At 52.7% G+C, this 21638-nt stretch overlaps 2 protein-coding genes across 4 annotated transcripts in view; one reads left to right on the top strand and one right to left on the bottom strand.

Annotated features, from left to right (window-relative positions):
- Positions 1-3146, bottom strand: part of TMEM63B (transmembrane protein 63B) — a 49449-nt gene extending 46303 nt beyond the window's left edge. For 2 of the 3 annotated variants that reach the window (XM_076334339.1, XM_076334341.1), the window contains exon 1: positions 3029-3146. The gene's annotated coding sequence lies outside the window, so the exon portion shown is untranslated. Of the gene's footprint in view, positions 1-2618; positions 2653-3028 lie in introns of those variants that run through there. The other variant, XM_076334340.1, reaches the window with a different exon arrangement.
- Positions 3147-3249: 103 nt separating this feature from the next.
- Positions 3250-14132, top strand: MRPL14 (mitochondrial ribosomal protein L14). Its single transcript, XM_076335548.1, has 3 exons — positions 3250-3307; positions 10822-10915; positions 13476-14132. Exons 2-3 carry the CDS (start codon positions 10842-10844, stop codon positions 13840-13842), a joined length of 441 nt encoding a protein of 146 aa, XP_076191663.1. The 5' UTR covers positions 3250-3307; positions 10822-10841; the 3' UTR covers positions 13843-14132.
- Positions 14133-21638: the final 7506 nt, after the last annotated feature.

Below are 21638 nucleotides of genomic sequence, written 5' to 3'. Positions count from 1 at the left end.
AGGCTCCCGCTGCTCCCCCCGCAATGCCTCCTGAGCCATCAGGCGAGACCTGCGACCCTGCAGAGCCAGTTCAGGCGGTAGCAAACCTGCCCCTTTGCTTCAGGCTCCAAGCAGGGCCTCCGCCTCCTTGTGGGAGATGCAGCGTGGAGAACAGGCAGCAGGCTGGCATACCGGCCGCTTGCCGCAGGAGCCACCAGCCAGGGGGGGACAGCTTCCGGAGGGCAGCGCGGGGCTGCCGGGCTCGACACAGCGGGCTGCTCGGCAAACTCTCACTGGAGCAAAGGAGGTAGGGCAGGAGCAGCCCGAGGAACGGCCACCAAGGATTGCTCCCTCTCTCCTTGGTTCCCACCCCCTGGAAAGCAGCTGCTAGATTAAAAAAGGCTTAACGGTGCTGTCATTCAAGGACATGGAGACAATCTCCATTTTCCAAACATCCCCATCATCTTGTCTCATCTCTGCACCACAAGAAGCCCCAGGGAACATCCGGCCCCAGCCTCCAGCAAGCCCTGTCATCCTTGCCTCCGTTACCCATCGCGGAGCTCTCAGATGCTTTGATATGTAAATCAGCCACAGGATCCATAACCAGCGCCGTCTGCAATTAACAGCGCACCGAGTATCCTACGCCCAGGGCCTCCTCCGTCACGAAGCAGGCACCCCACGGCTGCGCAGGCTTCACGTCAGACGGCGCAGGTCCCGGCTGTCTTTCCTGGGAGCGGGAGGTGCCTCCCGCGGAGCCCTCGGGTCCCCAGCGTACAGCCTCACCCTGGCTGCCAGGATGGAGACGGGGCGCTTATGGGCTGGGGTTGCACCTCGGTATGGATGGGGAGGGTGGCAGAGGAGCTGCTGGTAGGACGCTGCAGGGCTCCCCGTGATCCCAGGCGCTCCAGCTACCCTGGGCTCAAGGAAAGCGTAATTAGCAACGGACAAAAAGCAGGCCCTCGGCACTGCCAGCTCTCAGGCTTTTATCGCAAATGTCACACTACCTGGGGTTTTCTTAAAGTCCTAGTTCCCAGAACGAAGCGATTTCATGCCGATATTTTTTTTTTAATGTAAAAATTTATCAAAAAAGCCCAAGCAAGTTCCTAGCTCAATTTATTGCTGAAGAAAGCTAAAACATATGACCAAGGGTATTTTAAAAACCCAGAAGGAAAACAAAACAAAAAAACCCCCAACAAACAAGAAGCAAAGCACTCAGTAGTTTTCTTTTTTTGGCTCAACTCATGGCTTCAGGACATTTCAGGATAGTTGCACCATGCTCCAGTCAAAGGGGAAGAAAACAGCATTGCAAAGCCTCACGGCAATGCCTTCTTGACAAGAAAACCGACACCCTCAGAAAATACAGTAGCTTCAGTTCCTTCCAAGGTTACTGAAGACAGGAACAGACAAAAATAGAGCAAACTTAGTGCAACAAAACATACTCATGAGCCAAACCAGAGTCTCTTTCCAACCCCCACAAAGGCATCTTTTCATGTTTATCTTGCTCCTAAGGTATCCAGGTGAAGACTGCAGAAAGGACTTCTCTCCCTGTAAAGATAGCATATTCCTACCACTAAAAGGCTCGAGACAAAAAAGGCCTTTCCTAGGTAGATACCAGCTAATTGCAGTCATTAAAAGCAACATCCTTAATGCTTTGCTATTTCTGGTTTGAAGAGAGTCCTCCCGGAGCCGGTTAAGAGCTAAGTAGTTGGCTTTCTGCTCTCTCAGAAGCATTAAAAAAAAAAAAAGGCTATTAGGGACCATATATAGCATGGGTGTTTGGAGGGGTACCAGTCCCTGCAATGCATTTTAAAGGCTTTGTCCCACCCCCGGGTGGGGCATCTGCAGGACCACCCAGGAGGCACCTGTGCTGTGCAACCCTTCAGTGGCTTTGTGACCGCTGCTAATGGGATGCTCCTGCCCTGCAGCCCGTGGCTTTCCATGCACGCTTACTCTGGAGGATGACATGATGGAGCAGGACACTTCCAGAGTTACAGACAAATGCAAGGTGTGGGGCTTCTTGTGGTCTACGCACAACTAAATTAGCACACCCTGAGCACACACTGATCAGCCTTTTGCTTCCAACTCCTGCTATCGAGGGAAGAGTGAGGAAGGGAGGTGCCCAGAATCCCAAATTCCCCAAACACCTGGTCTCCATCCAGCTGAGAGCTATCAAACCTGCTATGGGCAGCCGGCTGACTGCAGCCACGTCACAGATTTTTGGCACGATGCCTCCAGCAGGTACCTACATACAGACACCCAGGGCGCACTCCAGGACAGAAGGAAAAACCACAGTTTGCTGATTTGGAGGGGCTGGTAAACAAGACGAGCAGAAAGGGGCTGCTTAGCTGCACAACCACGTACACAAGCCCCATCTAATAGCTCTTTGCTAAGTTCTCCAGGGTACGAGAGGCAGGGCAATATCAGAAATTTGCCTGCTGTTCCCACCCTTGAAACATCCCTCCCGCCTCCCCTGCTACTCTCCGTCACAGCGGTGCCTGGAGGAGAGGGGCAGGGAGGAGGACAGGCAGCTCTCCAAGACCGAGCACGCACAAAAGCAGCCTCAGCACCCCCGACGGCGATCGCAAGCGAGATGGGAGCCGGTGCCACCCCGCAGAAATGGGGTGCAGAAACCACCTTACCCAGCCGAGGGACGGCGCACGGGGAGACGGCAGAGGAGGGGCGCCCCGGAGGCGGGCGAGAAACCCCGGTGCCCCGAGCCACGCCGCTTCCACGCAGCCCGGGCCGGCCCTGGGGGGGGGGACGCGGGGCGCTCCGCGGGCGCCGCACCCGGGCGCGCCCCCCGCCCCGCTCCGCCCCAAGATGGCAGGCGGCGCCCCCCGCCCCAGGCTGCCCCCGCTGCGGGGCTCCGCGCAACGGCCGCGCCGCCCGGCCCGGCCCGCTCCGCCCTCAGGAGGGCCCGAGGCGCGGCCGCTGCCCCCCCACCCCCTCCAGCAAACACCGAGGCGACGGCGGCGGGCTGCGGCCCCGGGCCCGCCCGGCCTAGAGGAGCCGCGGTCGCCGCGACCCGCCGCGCCGGCGGCTCGCTTACCCCGTGTCAGGCGCGGACTGGCTCCCCCCGGGCTGCCGCTTCGCTTCGCCCCGCCGGGCCGGGCGCTGCGGTACCGCTCTGCGCCGCGCACGGGAGCGAGCGGCGACCGCCCGGCTGGGCTCGGCTCCGTTCGGTTCGGCTGAGCTCGGCGCGGGGCGGGGCCCCGGGTGGGCGGGGCGCGGAGGTGCCGGCCCTGCACAGCGGTGGGCGGGACCGGCGGGCGGCGGCGCTGCGCATGCGCGCGGGCCTGCGGGCGGCGGGCCCGTGTTCCCCTCGGAGGTGCGCGGCTGGGGGGGGCCGGGGTCTCGCGCTCTGTCCGGGGGGGGGGGTGACGCGCAAAGGCGGCCCCGGGAGCGGCGGCGGGCCGGGCCGGGCCGGGGCGGGGCGGTGGGGAGCGGAGCGGGCGCCGGGTGGGAGCAGCCGTGCGGCAGCGGGCGCCCCGCCCCTGAGCCGCGGCGCCGCCGTCGCGGGGCCTTGGGCCTCCCGGGCGGGGCCGGCCGCGGCCTGCGGACCCGGCGGCCTGCGGGCGGCCTTGCCCCGCCGCCGGGCCAGTCTGCTCCCGGGGTGCTGGCTTTCCCCCGGAGCCGGCGCCGGGCCCTCACTCGGCCTCGTGGCCGAGCCGCTCGGGGCGCGGGCGGGCCCCCTCAGCCCCCGGGCGCTGGGGCTGGGTGAGAGCGGGCCGCAGTGCGTGTGCGGCTGCCGTGCTCGCCTGTGGGCCCTGCGGCGCCTGGGCTGTCTGGGTCCTCCCTTCCCCCGGGTACCGGCCCTGCTGCCCGTCCCTCATAGGGAGCCGTTTGCAGGGGTCGCTGACGCGCTGTGCACAGGGCCTGAAAGGTCTAAACCCTGAGCATGGGTTGCTGCCCTAAAAAGACTGAGAAACGCAGGCCCCGAAGGTGGCATGTGGGATTGAGTGGCACACAGCAGGGCAGATGGTTGTGACATCTTGCAAAAGCAGCTGGGAGCTGGAGCCTGGAGCCTTTGTGTGGCTTGCAGGCAGGGCACTGCAGGTGGGGTGACTGGCAGCATCTTGCCTCTCCGACAGGCAGCACCCTCAGCTCCCAGTGGGCTTAAGCCCGTGCCTTAGCAGTCTGGCCTGGGGGAGGAAGAAGACACTATTCTGACACTCCTGCACGTGTGTCCTTCAGAGCGTTTCTTTGCTTCAGAATTCATGTGGGGCTGTGCTGCCGGGATTAGGCTTGTGTGGGTATGAGTAGTCATGCAGCAAAGTTGGACCAAAATTCCTGTGTCCTGACAAGCGCGGCATTTACTCGTGTGTGTCATGGGGACTCAGGAAGTGTGGGTGCTAGTCTGTGCTTTGCTGGTTATTCTCCAAAAAACCCCTTTGGAGGTCTGGTGAGTAAGGGGAGGCAATTTGGGGAAGAAGACAGCATGACAGGTTTCTTACAAGCGTGAAAGACTTACTCCTTGTAGTAAAAGCAGACAGGCAGCCAGCCTTTTTAAAAGCAGGACACAGATGCTCATCTGAGCTGTGTTCACTTGTCTGGTTCGAGAGTTCTCCAAGCTTACCTGGGAGGGTCTTGTTTGGGAAGGAGAGAAACTGAGTTAAGGGAAGTTTTTGAGTGAGAAGCGAGGCTTGTTCCAGCAAAGCTGCAGGTAGCTCTGTGCTGCCTTGCGGCATGAGTGTGCCTTTATCTCCAGGTTAGGTTTCTCTTCAGCCTGAATTCGGTCTGTATTAGCCAGCCTTTTCTGGTGTAGCTTTATCAGGAAGGCCTGGAGCCACTATTGTTCTTTGTTCTGTGAACAGCTAGCCTAGGTCAGTGGTTCCTGACTTTTTTTTATGGTTGAGCCACAGCTCCCCACCTTCGCTTTCTTCTTGTTTGTGTCCTTCTCCCTGCCACAGCTCCCCCCAGCGCGGTTACTGCTATCTGGTTTGTGATTGCACCTTGCTGGTTGGGACCTGGTCATCCATGTCAGGGCTGGGAACAGAATCTGGTCTTGTGGCTTGCCACCTGAGGTCCTGAGACCTCAGTACTTTCAGAAGTAGTAAAGATACATTTGAGAGGTGATAGCAGCATTACATTATGGGAGTGCGGGCAGTTCTCTGAATTCACGTGGAATTCCAACAGACGTGGACAAGGCAGGACCTCACTGGGCTTCACTTCCAGCCCCGCAGACCATACCAGAGCAGAGCTTCTGGAATTAGATACCTGCTGTACCGCTCTCTTCCCTTGACCTCACACAGGAAGTTGTCCTCTCTGTAGCTTAATTTCCTGCTGGTGCACTGGGAATAATCCCTTCCTATTTTAGTACAGTGCTGTGAATATGAATATCTAGAATGGTTTAAGGTGCTCGGATACTAGAACAATAAGAGCCATAAGTACCTTAGAACTGGGACTTCTGGGTACTTAAAATGTCAAAAATAAGTTTTCCATTAAAGATATTCAGCTCTTTTTTTTAATCTGTCTTTCCTGATTGTGATCTGGAAAATGAGGTTAGTGTGTTTTGCTTCAAAATTGTTAACAGATGTACCTGTAATGAGTTTCTGTTGGTAACTTGGATCAATAAATATCCTGTTTAATAGCTAATCCTATTCATAAATGAATTTGAAAATACTTAATTCCTCTTTCTGAGTCCTGGCCTTTCTGGCTGTCATTAATGTAAAACCAATTATGTCTTGGTAATGAATATCTTGTGTATTTTTAACACACACAAGCCCTTAATCACATCATTTCCTTTATGAGGAGAGCTGTGAATGGATTGAGTCCCGTAGTTCACAGTTGGCTCTTGTAGCTCACCCTGGCAGACGGTCTATAAATAAACCTGCAGTGGCAGAGTAGGGGTTTAGGTATTTGCATCGTGCATATTGTCTTGGATTTATTTCTTGCATTTTAATGATGGACGACAGATGCGGTTCAAATCTTTGTGGTGCCTGGAGCATGTCTATTTTGGTCTCTTAGAAGAATAAAGGGGATGTTGGCCCCACTGTTTGTGCAGATCAGGTTATGACTATTAAAGTGAAGAATATTTTTCCCTGTTTTATTTTGTATGTTTGACAGCAGGCTTTGCTGTAGGCCTCAGCATTTGCTTTTGCAACATCCATTGGTTTTCCCTGGGGCCTGTTTTTGTGGATGAGTTACTAGCAGAAGGAAGGAAAAGAAATAGCTGAATGGTTGTGGAACAACGGATCTTGGGAATATAGGAAGCAGGTGTCATTTCCAAAACTTGTGATCAAAAAGGAAAGTAATACTGGATTGCTAGGTAACAGCACTATTTAAAAGTACGTTTACTGTAGGATGCAGGCAGGGTAAGAACGGCACCTTGACTGGTTTTTAGGGTATACACCACTGATAAAAATCTGGTCAGAGCCGTCACACTGGCCTCTTGAGTATTGAGACACAGACCTTTTTAGTGCTCCCATGGCTGTGTTAATAGTGCAGATTCATCCAGACCATTCTTGTGAAGCACATCAGTATTTTTGCTGAAATGAAAGAGACCCTTTTCTTGTCCAAATCTCCTGGTGTTTCTCCGGAGATACTGTCACGGTGTAAGTCTGGGTTGGCAGTGAAAGGAGAAGTCCCAGTCTTGTGTTTTGCTGCGTTCCCTTGCACCAGCATTCACGCGGCCGCGGGATGAGTTGGATCAGGGGACTGATCTGGCTGAAAACTGTGACTGATTTACATGAATGCTAGAGGCAGCATAAGGGAGATGATGGAAATGTGTGTTGGGGGGACACAGGGCTTCCTTTCTTGGTACTGTGTGCCCTGACGTTGGTTCAAAGTGAGTATGTAATCCTGTCCTCCTTATCTGGAAGATGTCCCTGCTTTGTAGCGGCTCCCTGAGGTGGTGTGTTTGCATGCGATTGATGAAAATATTTTATGTGGCCTGCTTCTGGTAGCTGGGATGAAATTTTCCAGAACTCTTCCATTAAAAAAACACTCAAGGTTGCAGTAAATGTAAGTTAGTTCTTTAATCTCAAGGGAAAATGGCGAAGGTGGTAGCTTTAGTATGGCACTTGAAAATGGTGCCGTGGGTAAATAACTTCCAGAGGTTTATAACTGGTGAAGAGTTCCTTTCTTGTGCGGTGTTGGAATTTGATGACGGTCTGTTGCATTGAATGGGGTATGGCTGAAGGGCCCTCGAGAAGGGAGTGTTTGCTGCAGCAGGTTATTGCATGCTCAGACTTCTTCAGTGAAGTAGAAATTGGGTCATTTTAGTGAATATTTGATTAACAGACTCCTTCACCCTTTCTGAATCTTACTCTGAACTCAGTCTGAGATCTGTGCTGACTTTTAACTGATGTATGGAGCAGAGAGAAGCAAAGCATCTCTACGATTCCGGTTTTAAGAAATTAGTCTCTCTAACCATGAGATAGAGCCACTGCTAGAATTTAGGGGCAGCAGGGTAGGAGGTGGGAGAGAGGTTGCTCTGCACTGTTTTTTATCACTGCTTTGGTGCAGCTACGTGTGGCCTACACTGTATCAATTGTTGTCTTTGTGTTGGGCCTTTCATTTTAGGATAGTGTCTGTTTAAATACTGCTCTTGCCTAGCATGAACAACCTGGAAATTAATCGTGCTTGAGCAGGAGATTGGACTAGATGACCTCCAAAAGTCCCTTCCGATTCCTTGGTCAGGAGTGTATTAGTGACTAAATTACTAAGCAGCGGTGGTGTTTTGCCCATCCAGGGTATTGTAGGGTGCACTCCTGTATCAGTTGGGCAATACCGACAGCAGACTTCTGGGAATTCCTGCAAATTTTCCTGTGCTTGAGGGTTGTGGGGGTACGCGTCCCATATACCTCTGAGCACTGAAACCTGACGACCTGGGGAGAGCCACCTTCAGAAGCAGACTCGGGTGAACCTGCGTTCCCCGTGCCTGTGCTAAGTGCAGCCTCCTCTGAGCCTTTTTAAGGCCTACTGGTGTGAGGCAACATCAGCGCTGGGAAGGAGAGAGGTGCCGGGTACGCTGGGGCCGATGGCTGTCATCGCTTCATAGCGGCTCTTCAACTTTGGCACCAACTCGGAGCGTTCGTGTGGCAGCACCCAGCGTGACGGAGTGGCTTCTGTGCCCTTTGGATTTTAGTTTAGTAATTAGCTGCTCCACAGAGGGGGAAACTGAGGGTGGAGGAGATCGAGTGCCCTGTTCACAGCCGCAGAGGGAGCAAGTCAGGACTGGGTCTGGTTGAGGAGTGCCTGGAGACAGACCCAAACTATTGGCTGTTCCTTTCTGGAAGGCAAGCTGGCATGTTACGATAGCTGAAGATGTGATTCACTGTTCGTGAACCTGCTTGCACCCTTGAATGCTGTACTCCATGCCACAGATGCATTCTTCTCTTCCCTCCACCCTGAACCTTCCTGCTAATTGGAAGCATCCCCCCTGTTTACTCAGTTCCTCACAGGATGCTTCATACCAAATTATCAATCATACAAAGTTTCTTAGCTTGTGACACATCTTAATGTGCCGAGGAATAATTCTTAGCAAAGAAGGGAGCGCTGAGTCATCTGGAAAAACAAACAGTCCTTGGACACTTAACACTGTTGATGCTTCTGCCAGTAGTTTTCATGACTTCAAACCTTCACTGCTGCCACAGGGTAGAAGAAACAAACGGTGACTCCTCCCAGGAGTGGGGAGTGAGTTCAGAGTTTAGGCAGTGCTTTAGGACTCTGACATGCGGCCTTGAGCGCATCTAGCTATGCTGGCCGTGACGTTGCTGTCCCTCTGACAGCGGGCAGAGCGTGCGCCCACGCCTGCCCTGTCACGAGCCAGCAGACCTCTCCTATCGGTCTTATGTGGTGGTGGGGATGAGCAGGCCCATCCTCTCCTGCCACCGAGGCCACCATGCCTGCCAGGGGAATAGAGCTGGACTCCCCGGGAAGCATCCATCAAAGACCACAGAGAAGCTGACACGCTGCTGCTTGTTTGGGTCTTCTAGAGGGACGCAGGGCCTCAGTGCAATTCTGGAGGAAGTAGGAGCAATATTACCCACTGGGTTTGAGTTTCACACGGGGAAACAGTACACCCAAGTGCAGAATGGGACACAGGCTGTCCTCCCTGCCAACGCGGGGTGTGGGCTTACAGCAAGGCAACGTAGTTGGACTTGCTTAGAAATCCTAGCAGCAGCAAGGCCCAGGTAATTGGACCTTGGTTGCCAGCAGCACTGTAAATACCACAGGGTCTTGTTTTTGTTAGGATCACGCAGCTGGGTAAGGAGCTGTGGCAAAAACACAGCCTTCTTGGAATCTCATTCCAAGAGAGGGGACTGCAGGCAGGCTCTGAAGGGAAGCTCTGAACTCATCTGGAGATCTTCTACCCCACAGAAAAGTGGCTTTGTTTAGCAAATAAATATAAGCTCTGGCTGTTGCTGATCCCTTCCAAACCTGCCTGTGTGACAAGCAAGACCGTTTGCCACGTATGGTGTGCTTTGCTCAGGGAGTGCTGCTACAAAATTGCTGTGGTGCATGTCTCCAGTACTTCTCATCCTGCTGTCAGGTAATGCTTGCTCTGTAGAACAACCGCAAACCCTAAAAAATACACACATCTCCAAGTAAGCAAACACACTGGGGAAAAATAAAAACAATAAAGAGAGAGTGAAAATTTAGCCTGGACTTTACTTGGCTGAAATAAGAACAGCTGTGGCATCATCTGTCAGAAGGCTCTGTGGGTATTTTTTTCTTCCTAGAGAAGTTAGGTCAGCTTTGTTTTTAAAATAAAAGTTAAGAAAATGGCTTTACAATGTACTGCTACAGTTTGGCCCTAAGCTCATCAGAACTGGCAAAGGGAGGTAAGTGGTCAATGTCTTTTCAATGTTTACTTTAGAAAGGAGAGAAGCAGCGCATGTGTCGGTTACGCTGCCGAGGTCTAAGCAAGCAGTGTCACACAGCGGTAGTTGTAGTCAGATGGAAAGTCTTAGCTTTATCTGAGCTGGCCTGAAAGAGGACTGGCTCTAGGTCTGTGTTGTTTTCTCCCTTCACTTGGATCTGCCAGCATAGCTGCCTGGGTCATCACTCCCTAATTGATGTCCGGCAAAGTGATGCGGGTTCAGATAAGCCTTTGCGACTGCTTGTGCAAGCTGGTCCCCATCAGTCTGACAGAATGAGGTTAGGGAACCGCCACAGATGTAGTCGGGGAAGAGGGTGTGGTAACCTCAGAGGTTAACCTTGTAACCCAGCTCTGCTGCAGTCGGGGTAGTGTTTCTGTTTGGGTTGAGCGTTCACCATAAAGTTACAGGGAACTGCTTCATCTGGGCAGCCTTAACAGGGCGAGATTGGCAGCGGTGTGATTCTGGTCTCTAAACACAGGCTGCTGAACACCTTGTATATGCTAAGAGGGAGCATGCCCTCACCAGTGGAGCTTTGTCTTGTTTCTTGTCTGGCAAATTGTTTCTCGAAGCTCTGATGCCAGTCTACAGAGGACCTCTGGCTTTTTGCTTGGTTTTATAGGTAACATTGGTAGCTTTTACAAGTAACTATGGTAGCTTTTACTGGTCACTGCGGCCTCTAAATTGGTTCACATCCAAAATTCTCAAACCTGCTTGTTGTTACATGGTTCACAGTGCATGCAGAAGGGCGCTTACCTCTGTGCACAGGAAACCGCAGTGCAGTGATACTGAATCCAGATTTGTAGTGCACGCATCTGAATTATACTGTCTGCTGAACTCAGGCAGGGGTTGTTGATCTGCTTTGTATCGTGCTGTGGATGCTGTTAGCACTCTGTGTGCTGTGGATTGCAGCGTCTAAAGAGGTGCTGAGACTAGTGTGCGATTCACATAAGGAAAATGAAGTGAAATAAATTTTTTCCAATTTCCAGAGTTCATAATTCTCTTGTTTCTTACACAGGGCGGGTTACCAGAATCCAAATGGCTCTCTTGAATAGGAGATTGGGTTTATCCTTAACCTATCTAAGCAGCGCAGTGATCCAGCGACACTTCAGGTAATTTTCAAATCCAGCTTTTGCTTTTGTTTTCTTGGGAGAATTTCCTGATTGAAAGAGGTGCTGTTAAGTAGGTGAAGCATAAGATAGAGTATTTTTAATTCAAAAAGGATAATACAATATAATAAAATCTCATAGTTGTTTCTTCACAGGTTGTAAAGTGAACCCAGACACAACAACAGATGCAGGTTCCTGGCAGTCTGAGTGTGGTCTGAACTCTGCATTTTTGTATGCTTGTAAGGAGGCTTTTAGGCCTTTGAGGGTGATGCAAGGGCCTGCAAGCAGAAGTTGAAAGTGCTTGTGTTTCTTAGCCAAGTCCAAAAAGACAACAGCCAGCCCCTGCTGATGTGAAGCCAATTACATGTTTAAAATTATTCCAGAGCTTATAATTTCAGTTATTTAGAACAAGAGTAACCTGAAAAATTATTGTCTTGTACCTTAACAGTGTCCATTTTGTTATTTTTCTTTAGGTTCTTGTTCCAGGCTCAAGGCATTTAAACTTTCTTAAATTTATGGACCTCATGTTTTACAGCGCCTTGCACAAAGCTTAGAGCCTAATCCTACCGCACACTCGGTGCGGGTATGGGGACTCTCTAGCATATAGCTCTTTGAAGGGTCAGGGCTTCAGTTTATAGGGTGAGAATAGTCATTCCCATGACTGTGGTCTAGGGAGGGGATTAAGACAATGCTCAGGGCTAGGTTGTGTGATAGTTCCAGGAGCTATCTCAAGGAGGTATCTTAAGTCTTACTGGCTTTCTCTGTATATGGGCTGCATGAGAGCATTGGCCAGTGTGTGTGTGTGTATATATATCTCTATATATCTCTCTCCATTTAAAAGATATATATATGCTGACAGTGAGAGGGAGGCCAAGTCCACAAAGGTGAGCAGTGCTACTGCAGGACGTCAGCAGTTTTAATGGGGAAACCTTTCCTTTGTGGTGGGCCTGCTTTGGATGTGGTGGGGTTTTGCTCCAAGACTGTGGTAGAAATGAAGGAAGGAGGGGAAAGAAAAAGTCCTCCTTATGCAGTTACTCTTGTCTAGTGGTACCTGGGCAATCACACTTACAGTTGTTTGCTACTGCTGCGTTGTGGCCTTGGTCCCACCTAGGTTTCCCCTTCTGCTTCCTGCGACAACACTCTTGTCCCTTTCCAGCCTCCTCCCTTCTGCCTTCCCTGCTGTGCAGCCACAGCCTGGCAAGCAGAGGATAGAGAGTGTGGTACACCACAGTCCCTGCCAGGGGAAGGGATGGGAGATGGTGGCTGCTTGCAGAGGTGAGTGACTTTGAGAGAGGAGAGGTGCCCTCTTGTAGGGGAAAGCTGGGGTAGGCCTCTGCTGGGGGAAACAAGTCTTGAAAGGCAGCACTGGATGTCTGAGCAGTTAGACTAATGCAGACTGACCCAGCCGGCCTTCACTTACTGCATGTAAAAATGTCTGCTTCAACTGATGTCCATCCACACTGTGTTTGATACGCTGGGGATGGCTTGCTCTTCTTTTAGGCAGCATTGCAAATCCAGGTCCTTCGTCTTCAAGAAGGGGTGGTGGTCCCCATTGGTCTTTGTTTGCTGTACGCACTTCTGCTCTGCAAAACAAGGTGAACGGTTAGGTTGATTCCACATGCTGTCTATTTGAGTAGTTCAGCTGACAGGAGCCTGGCATTCCTGCAGCTGTCTGGCCAGCACGTTTCTAGTACCTTACTGCAAAGCAGTTGTTTAGCAGTAGAAAGGATCTTCCTGCTTTTCCAATGGTCTGTGTTTGGGCGTCCTTTGAAGAGAAGCAACAAATCACTTGAATTTGAGCTTACTGGATAAAAGAATAGTCGTTCCTGAAAGGGAGGCTGAATTATTTCTCAGTTTATTCCTGCTGTTCCCAAGCATATTCAGATTCAGATCTAACAACTTAGTATCGTGCAGTTTATTTCTGTTGTTTCTTACTCCTGATAATCCCACAGAGCAAACAGATACAGAAGAGACTGCGTCTCTCTGGGTTCCTCCCACATGGGGAAGGTGATGATCTGTTAGATTCTAGTTGGTGGCAGCTTAGCGCAGCCACAGCAGGACCTCAGAGGTCTCGCTGAGAGCAGAATAAGATGGGAGACCCTCATAGACTTCACTGAAAAGAAGATTGGTCAGAAAAGTCCTTATTGCTGGGGACTGTGTGCAAGATTGAAAGAGCCTGACTTGATTCTTAGCTTCCTGTAGGCTGTTTGTGGCAGAAGCAAGCACATTTTTTTGCTTGTAAATTGAAGTTGACTGGAATCATCTGCAGTTGCTGAAAAGCTCAGTAAATGCAAGCCACTCTTCACGCCATCTTTAGTCGTGTTTCAGAGTAGAACGGTCGTTTTATGTTTGACATTTAGTGAAGACTGTGCAAAGCCCAGAGTAGCATCTGGCTTTCAAAGAGCACATTGCACGCAGTAAATGTGCCACCCATATGGTACGTATTTGTTGCTGGCGCCTTCCAAGTGGTTTGTGTAATGACAAGATGCTGTGCTGGGTTTGCCCTCGCTCCCCAAGGATTATTGAGGAGATCTGTCTCTCATTCTTTCCTGTCTTTTGCTAGTATCACTGGAGCATGCCGAGCAATACAGAAACTCACCCGCGTGCGAGTGGTGGACAACAGCGCCTTGGGGAACACGCCTTACCACCGGCCACCAAAATGTATCCACGTGTACAACAAGACGGGAGTTGGCAAAGTAGGAGATACAATCCTTCTGGCTATCAAAGGAGAAAAGAAGAAGGCTTTAATTGTAGGGCACAAGATGCCTGGCCCCACCATGACGCCTAGATTTGATTCCAACAATGTGGTACTCATAGAAGACAACGGAAATCCAATAGGGACTAGAATAAAAACACCAATACCCTATATCCTGCGACGGAGAGAAGGAGAGTTCTCCAAAGTATTGGCCATTGCCTGCAACTTTGTATGAAAGCTAAGAAAGGTCTCTGGCAGTCCTGTTTATATCCTTTCATACAGTAGCTGTTCCTCGGTCCTTTTCTAGAAAATGGTGAAATGTGAAAAAGTTGAGGTTCATCAAGAACCTCTCTTCATGTTTAAGAATTACAAGCAACTAGTTTAAATACCTTGTTTTTCTCCAAAAGAAGGTTGATTTATTTCACAGAACATCTGCAGTGTGTTTGGGAAATGGTCTTTCACCCTTACTGCTCCAGTGGTGTTAATTTCGTGTCTAATCATTAAAATGAGAATGTGGAAATCCTTCCTGTTTTGTACTGCTTATGCTCTCTTTTCCCTATTTCTGCCTTTCCCAGTTCCCCAGGAGCAAGACATAAAGCGCAGTTCCTGGCCCAATGGCACTGGGATCTACAAAATGGATTCACTTGTAATAGAGCAGGAGAGATACATAATGAACTAGTGGTGCCTTGGGCACGTTCAATGAAAGGATTAGCTTCTACGTCTTTGCCTAAGAAAAGTCTTTAGGAGGAATCAGAATTGGGAGAGCACGATGGCTCACAACTTCAGCCGTGTGTGGTTGAACAGGGTATGCCAGAGATGGGGAAGCAGAGGCAGGAAGGGGAGGTGAATGGGGTAGGTTTGAGATGCAGCCTATGCTCTCCACCTGACCAACCTCAGGAAATTGTGTTCTCCGAGTGATGCAAGGGCTGGGTTCAGATTGAAAGGTCCACAGAAAGAAGCTTCCTTTTGGACTGCTTTTCAGGACTGTGTCAGACATTGTCTGTGATGTCAGTTGGTGAGACTGGCTGTTGTCCAGCTTCCTAAGCTCGGGCACAATAGTGGGCAAATGCTACTGTATTGCTTTCGGGGCCAGCTGTGATCCAGGAGCCAAACAGCTGCCTTTGTATGGAGCTGAGCAGAGCAACTTGGTGCTCGTGGCAGGTGAAGGGACATCGGGGCAGAGCACTCCTAGAAATAGCAGTGCTGGGACAGAGGGTGTGGGGGATGCAGCCAGTGGGAGTCTGGCCAGCTTCAGGCCCCTGAGCCGACCCCTCACAGGTCTGGTGGCAGTGGCTGCTGGCTGTGCCTTGTCCTTCCACCTCCCCTCCCTGTTGTGCTGGGAAAGCTCCTTACCTTGGCCCTGCGTTGCCCCTCTGTGAAGATCTGAAGACTGCAGTGCTGAGCTATTCCACACTTTAACTAGTTACTCCTGGCAGATGTATCTGCCCCATGCTCCCCACTGTGGAGCCCACATTGCCCACGGAAAAGGTGAGCCCTGGATCCCCTCGTACTCCATTACTCCAGGTAATGCAAATAAGGTGATACGTCAAATTTAAATTCAATCTCAACCTTTAAGTAACGGCACTGTCCCGCTTGGTAAAATTTCCCTGTGAACTGGAGGGGCCCACGCCTATGTGCTGCCCAGTTCTGTGGGAAAGCAGAATCGACTGCTGCTGGCAGCACATCCCTTGTTTGCTGTTGTCCATGGGACAGTGGATGTTGAGTCTGCTGCTCTGAGTCCTGAACCCCGCGGGCTTTGCCTTTAAGCCCTCAGCCTGCTTGCTTCACAGGTGTCTGCCCGCTGGCATAGCGGTGGAGCGGATGCTCGCCTGGCTGGTGTCAGTCTTTCCAGTCTATCCGAGCGCAGTCAGTTTCCAGGAGGAACTTCCCATGCTCGGAGGCGATGTTTATGCCATTTTGCTAAGCAGGATGGCGAGCAAACTGTGCGTGCCAGTCACAGCGACGAGCGTGACTGGCCTCCCTTCCTCGGGTGGGGTTTGCCTCCATGTCTGGGGTTTGCCTCCGTGTCACAGGGGCATGGCACGGCCTGACTGCTCGGGCATCGCTCACCGCCTTTTTTCCCCTGGTTGAATTTATTCCCGGATCAGCGTGGGATGCTCCCGGGGCTCTTTTTTTGGGGATGAGCGCCTTCCCAGCCCTTGGGCGATGCTCGGTGCCTGCCCTGCGGCCGTGGGGAGCCGGGCGGGCGGGCGCACCGATGCCGGGAGCGGGGTGGCGGGGAGCGGGCCGGGCCTGCCCGGCCCCGGCATCCTCCGGCGAGCCGGCCGGGCCCTCTAGCGGCTCCCTGCCGCCGGGCGGGGCCCGCCGCCGTCCCGCGTCCCGTCCCGTCCCGCCCCGGCTTCAGGAGCAGAGCCGGGCCGGGGGCGCGGGGCTAGCCAGGCTCTGCTCAAGGTCAAGGGGCTTTAGCGAGTGCTGGGCGCACAGGTGCGATCCTGGCACCGGGGAAGCTTTGTGCAGGGCTGCAGGGTGCTGAATCTACCCGAGTTCGGCTAAGGGGTGGGAAAGTCAGCGTTGTGCCCTGCCATCAGGGTGTAAATCTTCACAGCCCACTTCAGGTGTGCTTTTTAGCTTTTTCAAAGCTCATCCCAGTAGCAGGCTAAAGTATTTTGAGTAGAAAAAGGGTGTATGCTTTTATGCATTTTTAGGGAAAGTGTTTATGCCGCTTAACAGCTCTGTGGTCCTGCTTTAGAAAACCTTCCACAACCTTTGAAAGTCTCCCAACCCCGATAAACACGTAAAGAAATACTTTTATAGTTTTTTTAATGAACAAATCATAAGCCAATTGACATGTCTGTCATGCCCTTCCTGCAGACAGGAGCCCAGACTTCCTCAATGTAAATCCTTTTGAGAACAGAAGAGGAAGATGGCTTCCACTAACATAGGGCCGGAAAACATACTTTCAAATGGCACCTGTACGGGGTATTTCATTTCTGTGGAAAGGCTGTGGGCACAGTGGAAGTGAGGTCCATCCCAAGCTGGAATACCTGGGTCCCAGCTAGCCTGGTTTGTAACTCATCTAAAGGGCTGCTTTACTGTGAGGTTTTTGCTTGGCAACAACTCCAGCCCCGAAGCGTCTCCCAGTAGGATCTGGGGGCCTGCAAACGATCCTTGTTTTTCTTGTCCTGACCATAAGGGCTATGAGTCTCTCATGGGATGCACAGACCCCGCTGTTTGGATATTAAATATTTCACAGAATATTTGCTAATAACTTTCCAGCATTTTGCTGGGGAAGAGGTCGTGGGGAGAGGGCACGGGAGGAAGCGGGCAAGACAATGCAGCATACTTGAGATTAAAATGTGAAGCGATGCTTTATTTCTAAGTAAACTGATATGTGGAACTAAATCCTTAACCTCGGAGCTTAATAAGCAGACATGCAGACAGCTAAGCTAAGCATATCCCATGCAGTGTCTCCTGCAGTTTTTACCCATCTTTCCCTAATGAGGAAGGTAGCCTCGGCAGAAATCCCCGGCCCACGGTGACAGCTCTGTGCTTGGCAAATTCCAGGCGCTGCCTGTAGCAGCATCTCTCCGAGGGGAAAGGGCCTGGCTCATGGATGAGCCCTTAGCCTGTTCCCACCCGTCCCACTGAATTCGGCCCTGCCACGGCTGCGGGATCGTCAGCCCCTGACTGCCCCAGCGCTGCTCCGGCAGCGGAGCCCGCACAGGCAGGAGCAGATGCATGGCGCCTTGCCAGCGGCCCAGGCTGATGCAGGTTTTCCAGGCTCTCTCTCTTTTCCTTCAAGCAGGCCCTGTATTCCAGGTCCTCTCTTTTGTTTCAGCACAGGGGATGATACCTGCTTGTTCTCAACTTCCAGGCTGGCCCCGGCTCTGCTCCGGACATGCCAGAGCCTTCTGAGCGGCGAGGCAGTGGTGCCCCGGGAGCGGCTGCTGGGTTTCCTGGGCTCCAGTTTGCGGCGTCTTTCTTTGGGATCTGCCTGAGACTGAGCTCTCCCCAAATGGGAGGCTTTTCCTTGTGCATCCATCCTGCTAGGAAATCAGTTGTGATTTCCTCCGTGGGTAGCAATTCTTGCAGCTCCTTTTCTTGAAGGGTGGCTGCAGGCTGGTGGGATGATTCCCTCAGAGGAGGGAAGCAAAACCAAAACACCACCTACCTCAGCTGCTGCCAGAAGGTCATTCTCTCCCCTGCACCCTATTTATGTTTATTATTCTGCCATTAACGTGATTTTATATGGTAAATGGGAAAATTTCCCAGCGTGAGACAGTGCTTAGGAGAAATTCTCTCATCTCCTGTGCAGCCTCTGGGAGAGCTGCCACCCGCTGCAGAGGGAAGGGGAAGCCAAAGGCAGAGTCCTCCCAGGGTCTTCTTGCCCCGTTACAAACGTGTCTCCCTGGTCAGCCCCAACTGGGTCCCTGGGTTAGTGTCCGTTCCTGTGTGTTTGGATATGGGGTTTGCTTCCGAGAGGGTGCCTCTTCCTCTGGCGATGGCAGGGACTTTGTGCCCAGACATTCTTCCATGGGAGTTGGGGGAGAGGGGCCTTTTTTTAGGGCATCCTGCATGGGTAGGGAGAGATGGCCTTTGGGGAGATGCTTGCCCAGAAAAGACATGTGACGGGGCTGTCTGGTGAGGGCTGGGATCTGGAAAGAGACAGGCAAGCGCTGGGGATTAGCTGGCCGTGAGAAGGGGTGTCCCCGAAAGGAAGCGGGCGAGACAGATTATCGTGGAGGGATGCAGCAGGGAGCTGATGTCTTCCATCTGCTTGGAGACCGAGGCTGGGAGACAGGCGGCCCCGTCTCGTGGCCCTGCGCCAGCAGGGTGGATGGACCACAGAGCTGGGGGAGGCAGCTAGTGACTTTGGGGGCTGGGAGGAGGAGGAGACAGCCAAAACCCCGGCCGAACCGGGGGGCGATGCAGCCAGAGGCCGGACTTTGGTCCAAAGCGAGCCTTGCTCGGTTGGCAGGGGTGAGGGTGGCGAGCTGCACATTCCAGAGTGGGAGGCTAGATGGCAATGTGGGTGTGATGGTGTGCCCGGCAGCCTGCCCCCATGGCCCCCTGCGCCGCTCAGCGGGCCCCTAAGCCTGACTGACGCGCCAGAGCTGAAATCTCCCTCTGTCAGCACGTTCCCCAGCCGCTGGCCCGCAGCAGGGCAGTAGAGCCGCAGCTGGCGAGGAGGAGGAAGATGGAGACTTTGGGGCGATCGAGCCTGACCTGGTCTCTTGGGGAAAGATCTGGCGAGAGCCAGGGAGCTCTGACTGGGGCTGAGCCCTGTCTCCACGGAGGGGTGTTGAGTGGCCAGGGGTGGCAGGGTCACATCTAACCCCCGTCCCGTTTTGGTGAGGGCAAGCTGGGCTAGGGAAATCAATGGAAAGATGGGTCTGCGAGAGGCGCTGTGACTCCCACAGGGCCGGCAGCTGCTCGTGGCGGGGAGAGGAGGGACATGATGCCCTGCCCAGCGGCAGGATACTGGCTCATGGATGGCAGGAGGCTGCAAAGCAGGGGGCAGGGGTGGGCAGCAGGGAGGCGTAGCCTGGCTCTCTTGGGAAGCCTGGAGCTGGGCCACTCTCCTGATGCAAAACAACCCCTCAAAATGCACTGAAACCCCCTGCCGGGGCCTTTCACCTAGAGGCAGATGCTAAATCCCATTCCCTGAGGGAGAGGCTTGCCAAGCCTCAGGCAGTGAGTGGGGTTTGCAAGCTGAGCAGCATTTTCCACCCGGCCACCCGTGGAAAGGCAGCAGGAGGACCCTGCCGAGCCCTTATGATGAGACAAGTGAGGGTTGTGATTTTTTTAGCCATCTGCTTCTCTTCTGGACATGGCTGTGCTGTTTAGGATCCGCATGACCCAGGGAGAGCAGAGGACCGGGAAACAGCTGGACCCAGGGCCTCGCATGTTTATATCCTACAAGCTACTGTTCAAGATAGACAAGGGCAGGGGGAGAGCATCTATCAGGGAGACTGTATGGGCTGGACACTTGTACTGGGAAACCGAGAGGGGCTGGAGGGGGTGAAGAGCTGGGAGTGAGGGGAGGAGGCTGGGGCTGGCATCACTGCCAGGGCAGAGCCCCAAGGTCGCTGCCCAAAGGGCTCCCGTGGGTGAGTTAGCACGGACTGCAGCCTTGCCAACTCATTTTCTGAGTAGTTTCTCCCGTTCTCCAGCATAAGAAATGGGGTGGTGAATGATACTGAATCTAGTCTTTATGCTGTTGCATAAATCAGTGGTGGAGCCTCAAGTGAGCTAGTGCATGCCGGGCTGGACGGCTTATCTCAGAAGCTGTCAGGGGTAGAGGACAGGAATTTTCCTAGGCCTGTCGCAGATACACCCTCTAACAAGAAAATAGAATTGGAAAGCTCAGGAGTGTCTAGCCTGGAGAGAAGGAAGATTAATGAGGGCTCATGACAGAAGGATAAAAAGAAGGATGTGGAGAAAGCACATCAGGCACATCCATTCACCCTCTCAGAGTGCAGTAGAGGTGACGTTCAATCAAACAGGCTGGCGGAGGAAATAAAATTAGCCTTTTTTCATTTTTCCTTTCACCCAAAGCACAAGTTGCCCCATGGAATTCATTGCTCCAGGGCACCAGCAAGCTCCACTGCTTAATACAGCTCAAAATGAACCTGGACGCTCACCTTCATGCCAGCTAGAGTGAGCGTGCTCGGTATGAATAATACACACGCCCTCCCCAAAAGGTTGGGAAGTGATGTGCCCAGTTATTGTGGTGTAGACACCAAAGACAGGCTGTCACTTGGGCATCTGAAATACGAGCTTGCTTTGAAAATGTCTGAAGGCTGTAAACTCCATGAACCTAATGTGGTTCTTTAAAAATAAACACGCAAGCCCCAAGATACAACATGGACGAAGGCAGAGCCTGTGAAGTAAATCCAAGGTAATTTGGTATAAGATCATACCCCAGACCTTTCTTGCTCTCTAGCTCAAATGAGCTGCTCTTCATAGTTATGGCCTCGTAGCACTTGGGTGTGGAGTGAGGGGGCGCACTGGTGAGTATTCCCCCGGGGCCAAGGCCAGGACGCGGTGGTCCCGCAGCTCCTGTACTGTGAGGCTAGCCCTCTGCTTGCCTGGAGGCATGGCGGGGCGAGCTCTGCCGGCATCCCAGCCTGCCGAAGGACTGCAGCTCTGGGAAGAGCACGGCAGGCATCCTGTCCCAGGTACCGGGATGCTGCCAGTGGCGACCTACAGCAGCTGTATCCCAGGCTGCCTGTGGAGTGTGGGGAGAGGAGGTGAAGCTGCATCCAGAGTCCACCAGCTGCTCTTTCTGCCAGGATCTACCAGGGCAGGGCAGGAAAAGGAATGAGCCAAGGTTGGGCCAGCCCAGGGAAATTCTCATCTCCTACCCCTTGTACAGCAGTCCCCCCAGTTGGGGCTGTCCTCATACCAAAACCGAGGGCAATGCTTTGTTGGGCTTCCTGACTGCTGCTCTAACTCCCCGGTATGAATGTGGATGGTGGCTGACCTTCAGTCCTTGAGAGCTGGAACATCCCAGATATGGTAACGTCACCCCGTGACATCCACCCCTGGCCAAAGAGGGCCATCACGGAGCTCACAACCATGGCCATGTGGCCCAGACTCTGAACCAAACCTCCTCCTCTGATGGACCCCGGTTGTGACCATGGCATCCCAATGCGGTTTCCTGTATTAGATGCATCTCTTGGGATTAAAGGCCAGAGTGCGTTTCTTATCACCATGCTTCGAGCCATCCCTAGGGGAGGCCTGCCTGGGGCCCCCCAGGTGCTGTTTTGTCCTGACTTTCACACTTTGCCCCATGGTCTGGACCAAGCAGTCTGGGATGCACCAGAGGCTTAGGAAGGTGGTAGCTGTCTCCAGTGCAGGAGGGGCTAATTCTGCACAATGAGCTTTTGGGCTTTTGCATTCATGCATGCCTGGAGCAGAGAAAATGGTTGCGTGCTGCCCAGCCACCTGAGCTTTGCTCCTAACCATGTCTACATTCTTCAAAACAAGGCCCAAGATCCCCCGTGTGCATCTGGAGAGTGGTGGGAAAGGCTCTAGTTCACTGATGGCACAAAACTCATTGCTCGG

Source organism: Aptenodytes patagonicus, chromosome 3 (genome assembly GCF_965638725.1).
Source record: "Aptenodytes patagonicus chromosome 3, bAptPat1.pri.cur, whole genome shotgun sequence".
NCBI classification, from domain to species: domain Eukaryota; kingdom Metazoa; phylum Chordata; class Aves; order Sphenisciformes; family Spheniscidae; genus Aptenodytes; species Aptenodytes patagonicus.
This window is presented reverse-complemented; position numbering and strand designations above follow the sequence as displayed.

What these genes read in the sequence shown, in the direction of transcription:
- MRPL14 (XM_076335548.1), top strand. Translation starts at nt 10,842, where the DNA reads ATGGCTCTCTTGAATAGGAGATTGGGTTTATCCTTAACCTATCTAAGC. An exon ending in GTGATCCAGCGACACTTCAG is followed by an intron (nt 10,916 to 13,475) that starts GTAATTTTCAAA and finishes GTCTTTTGCTAG; the next exon opens with TATCACTGGAGCATGCCGAG.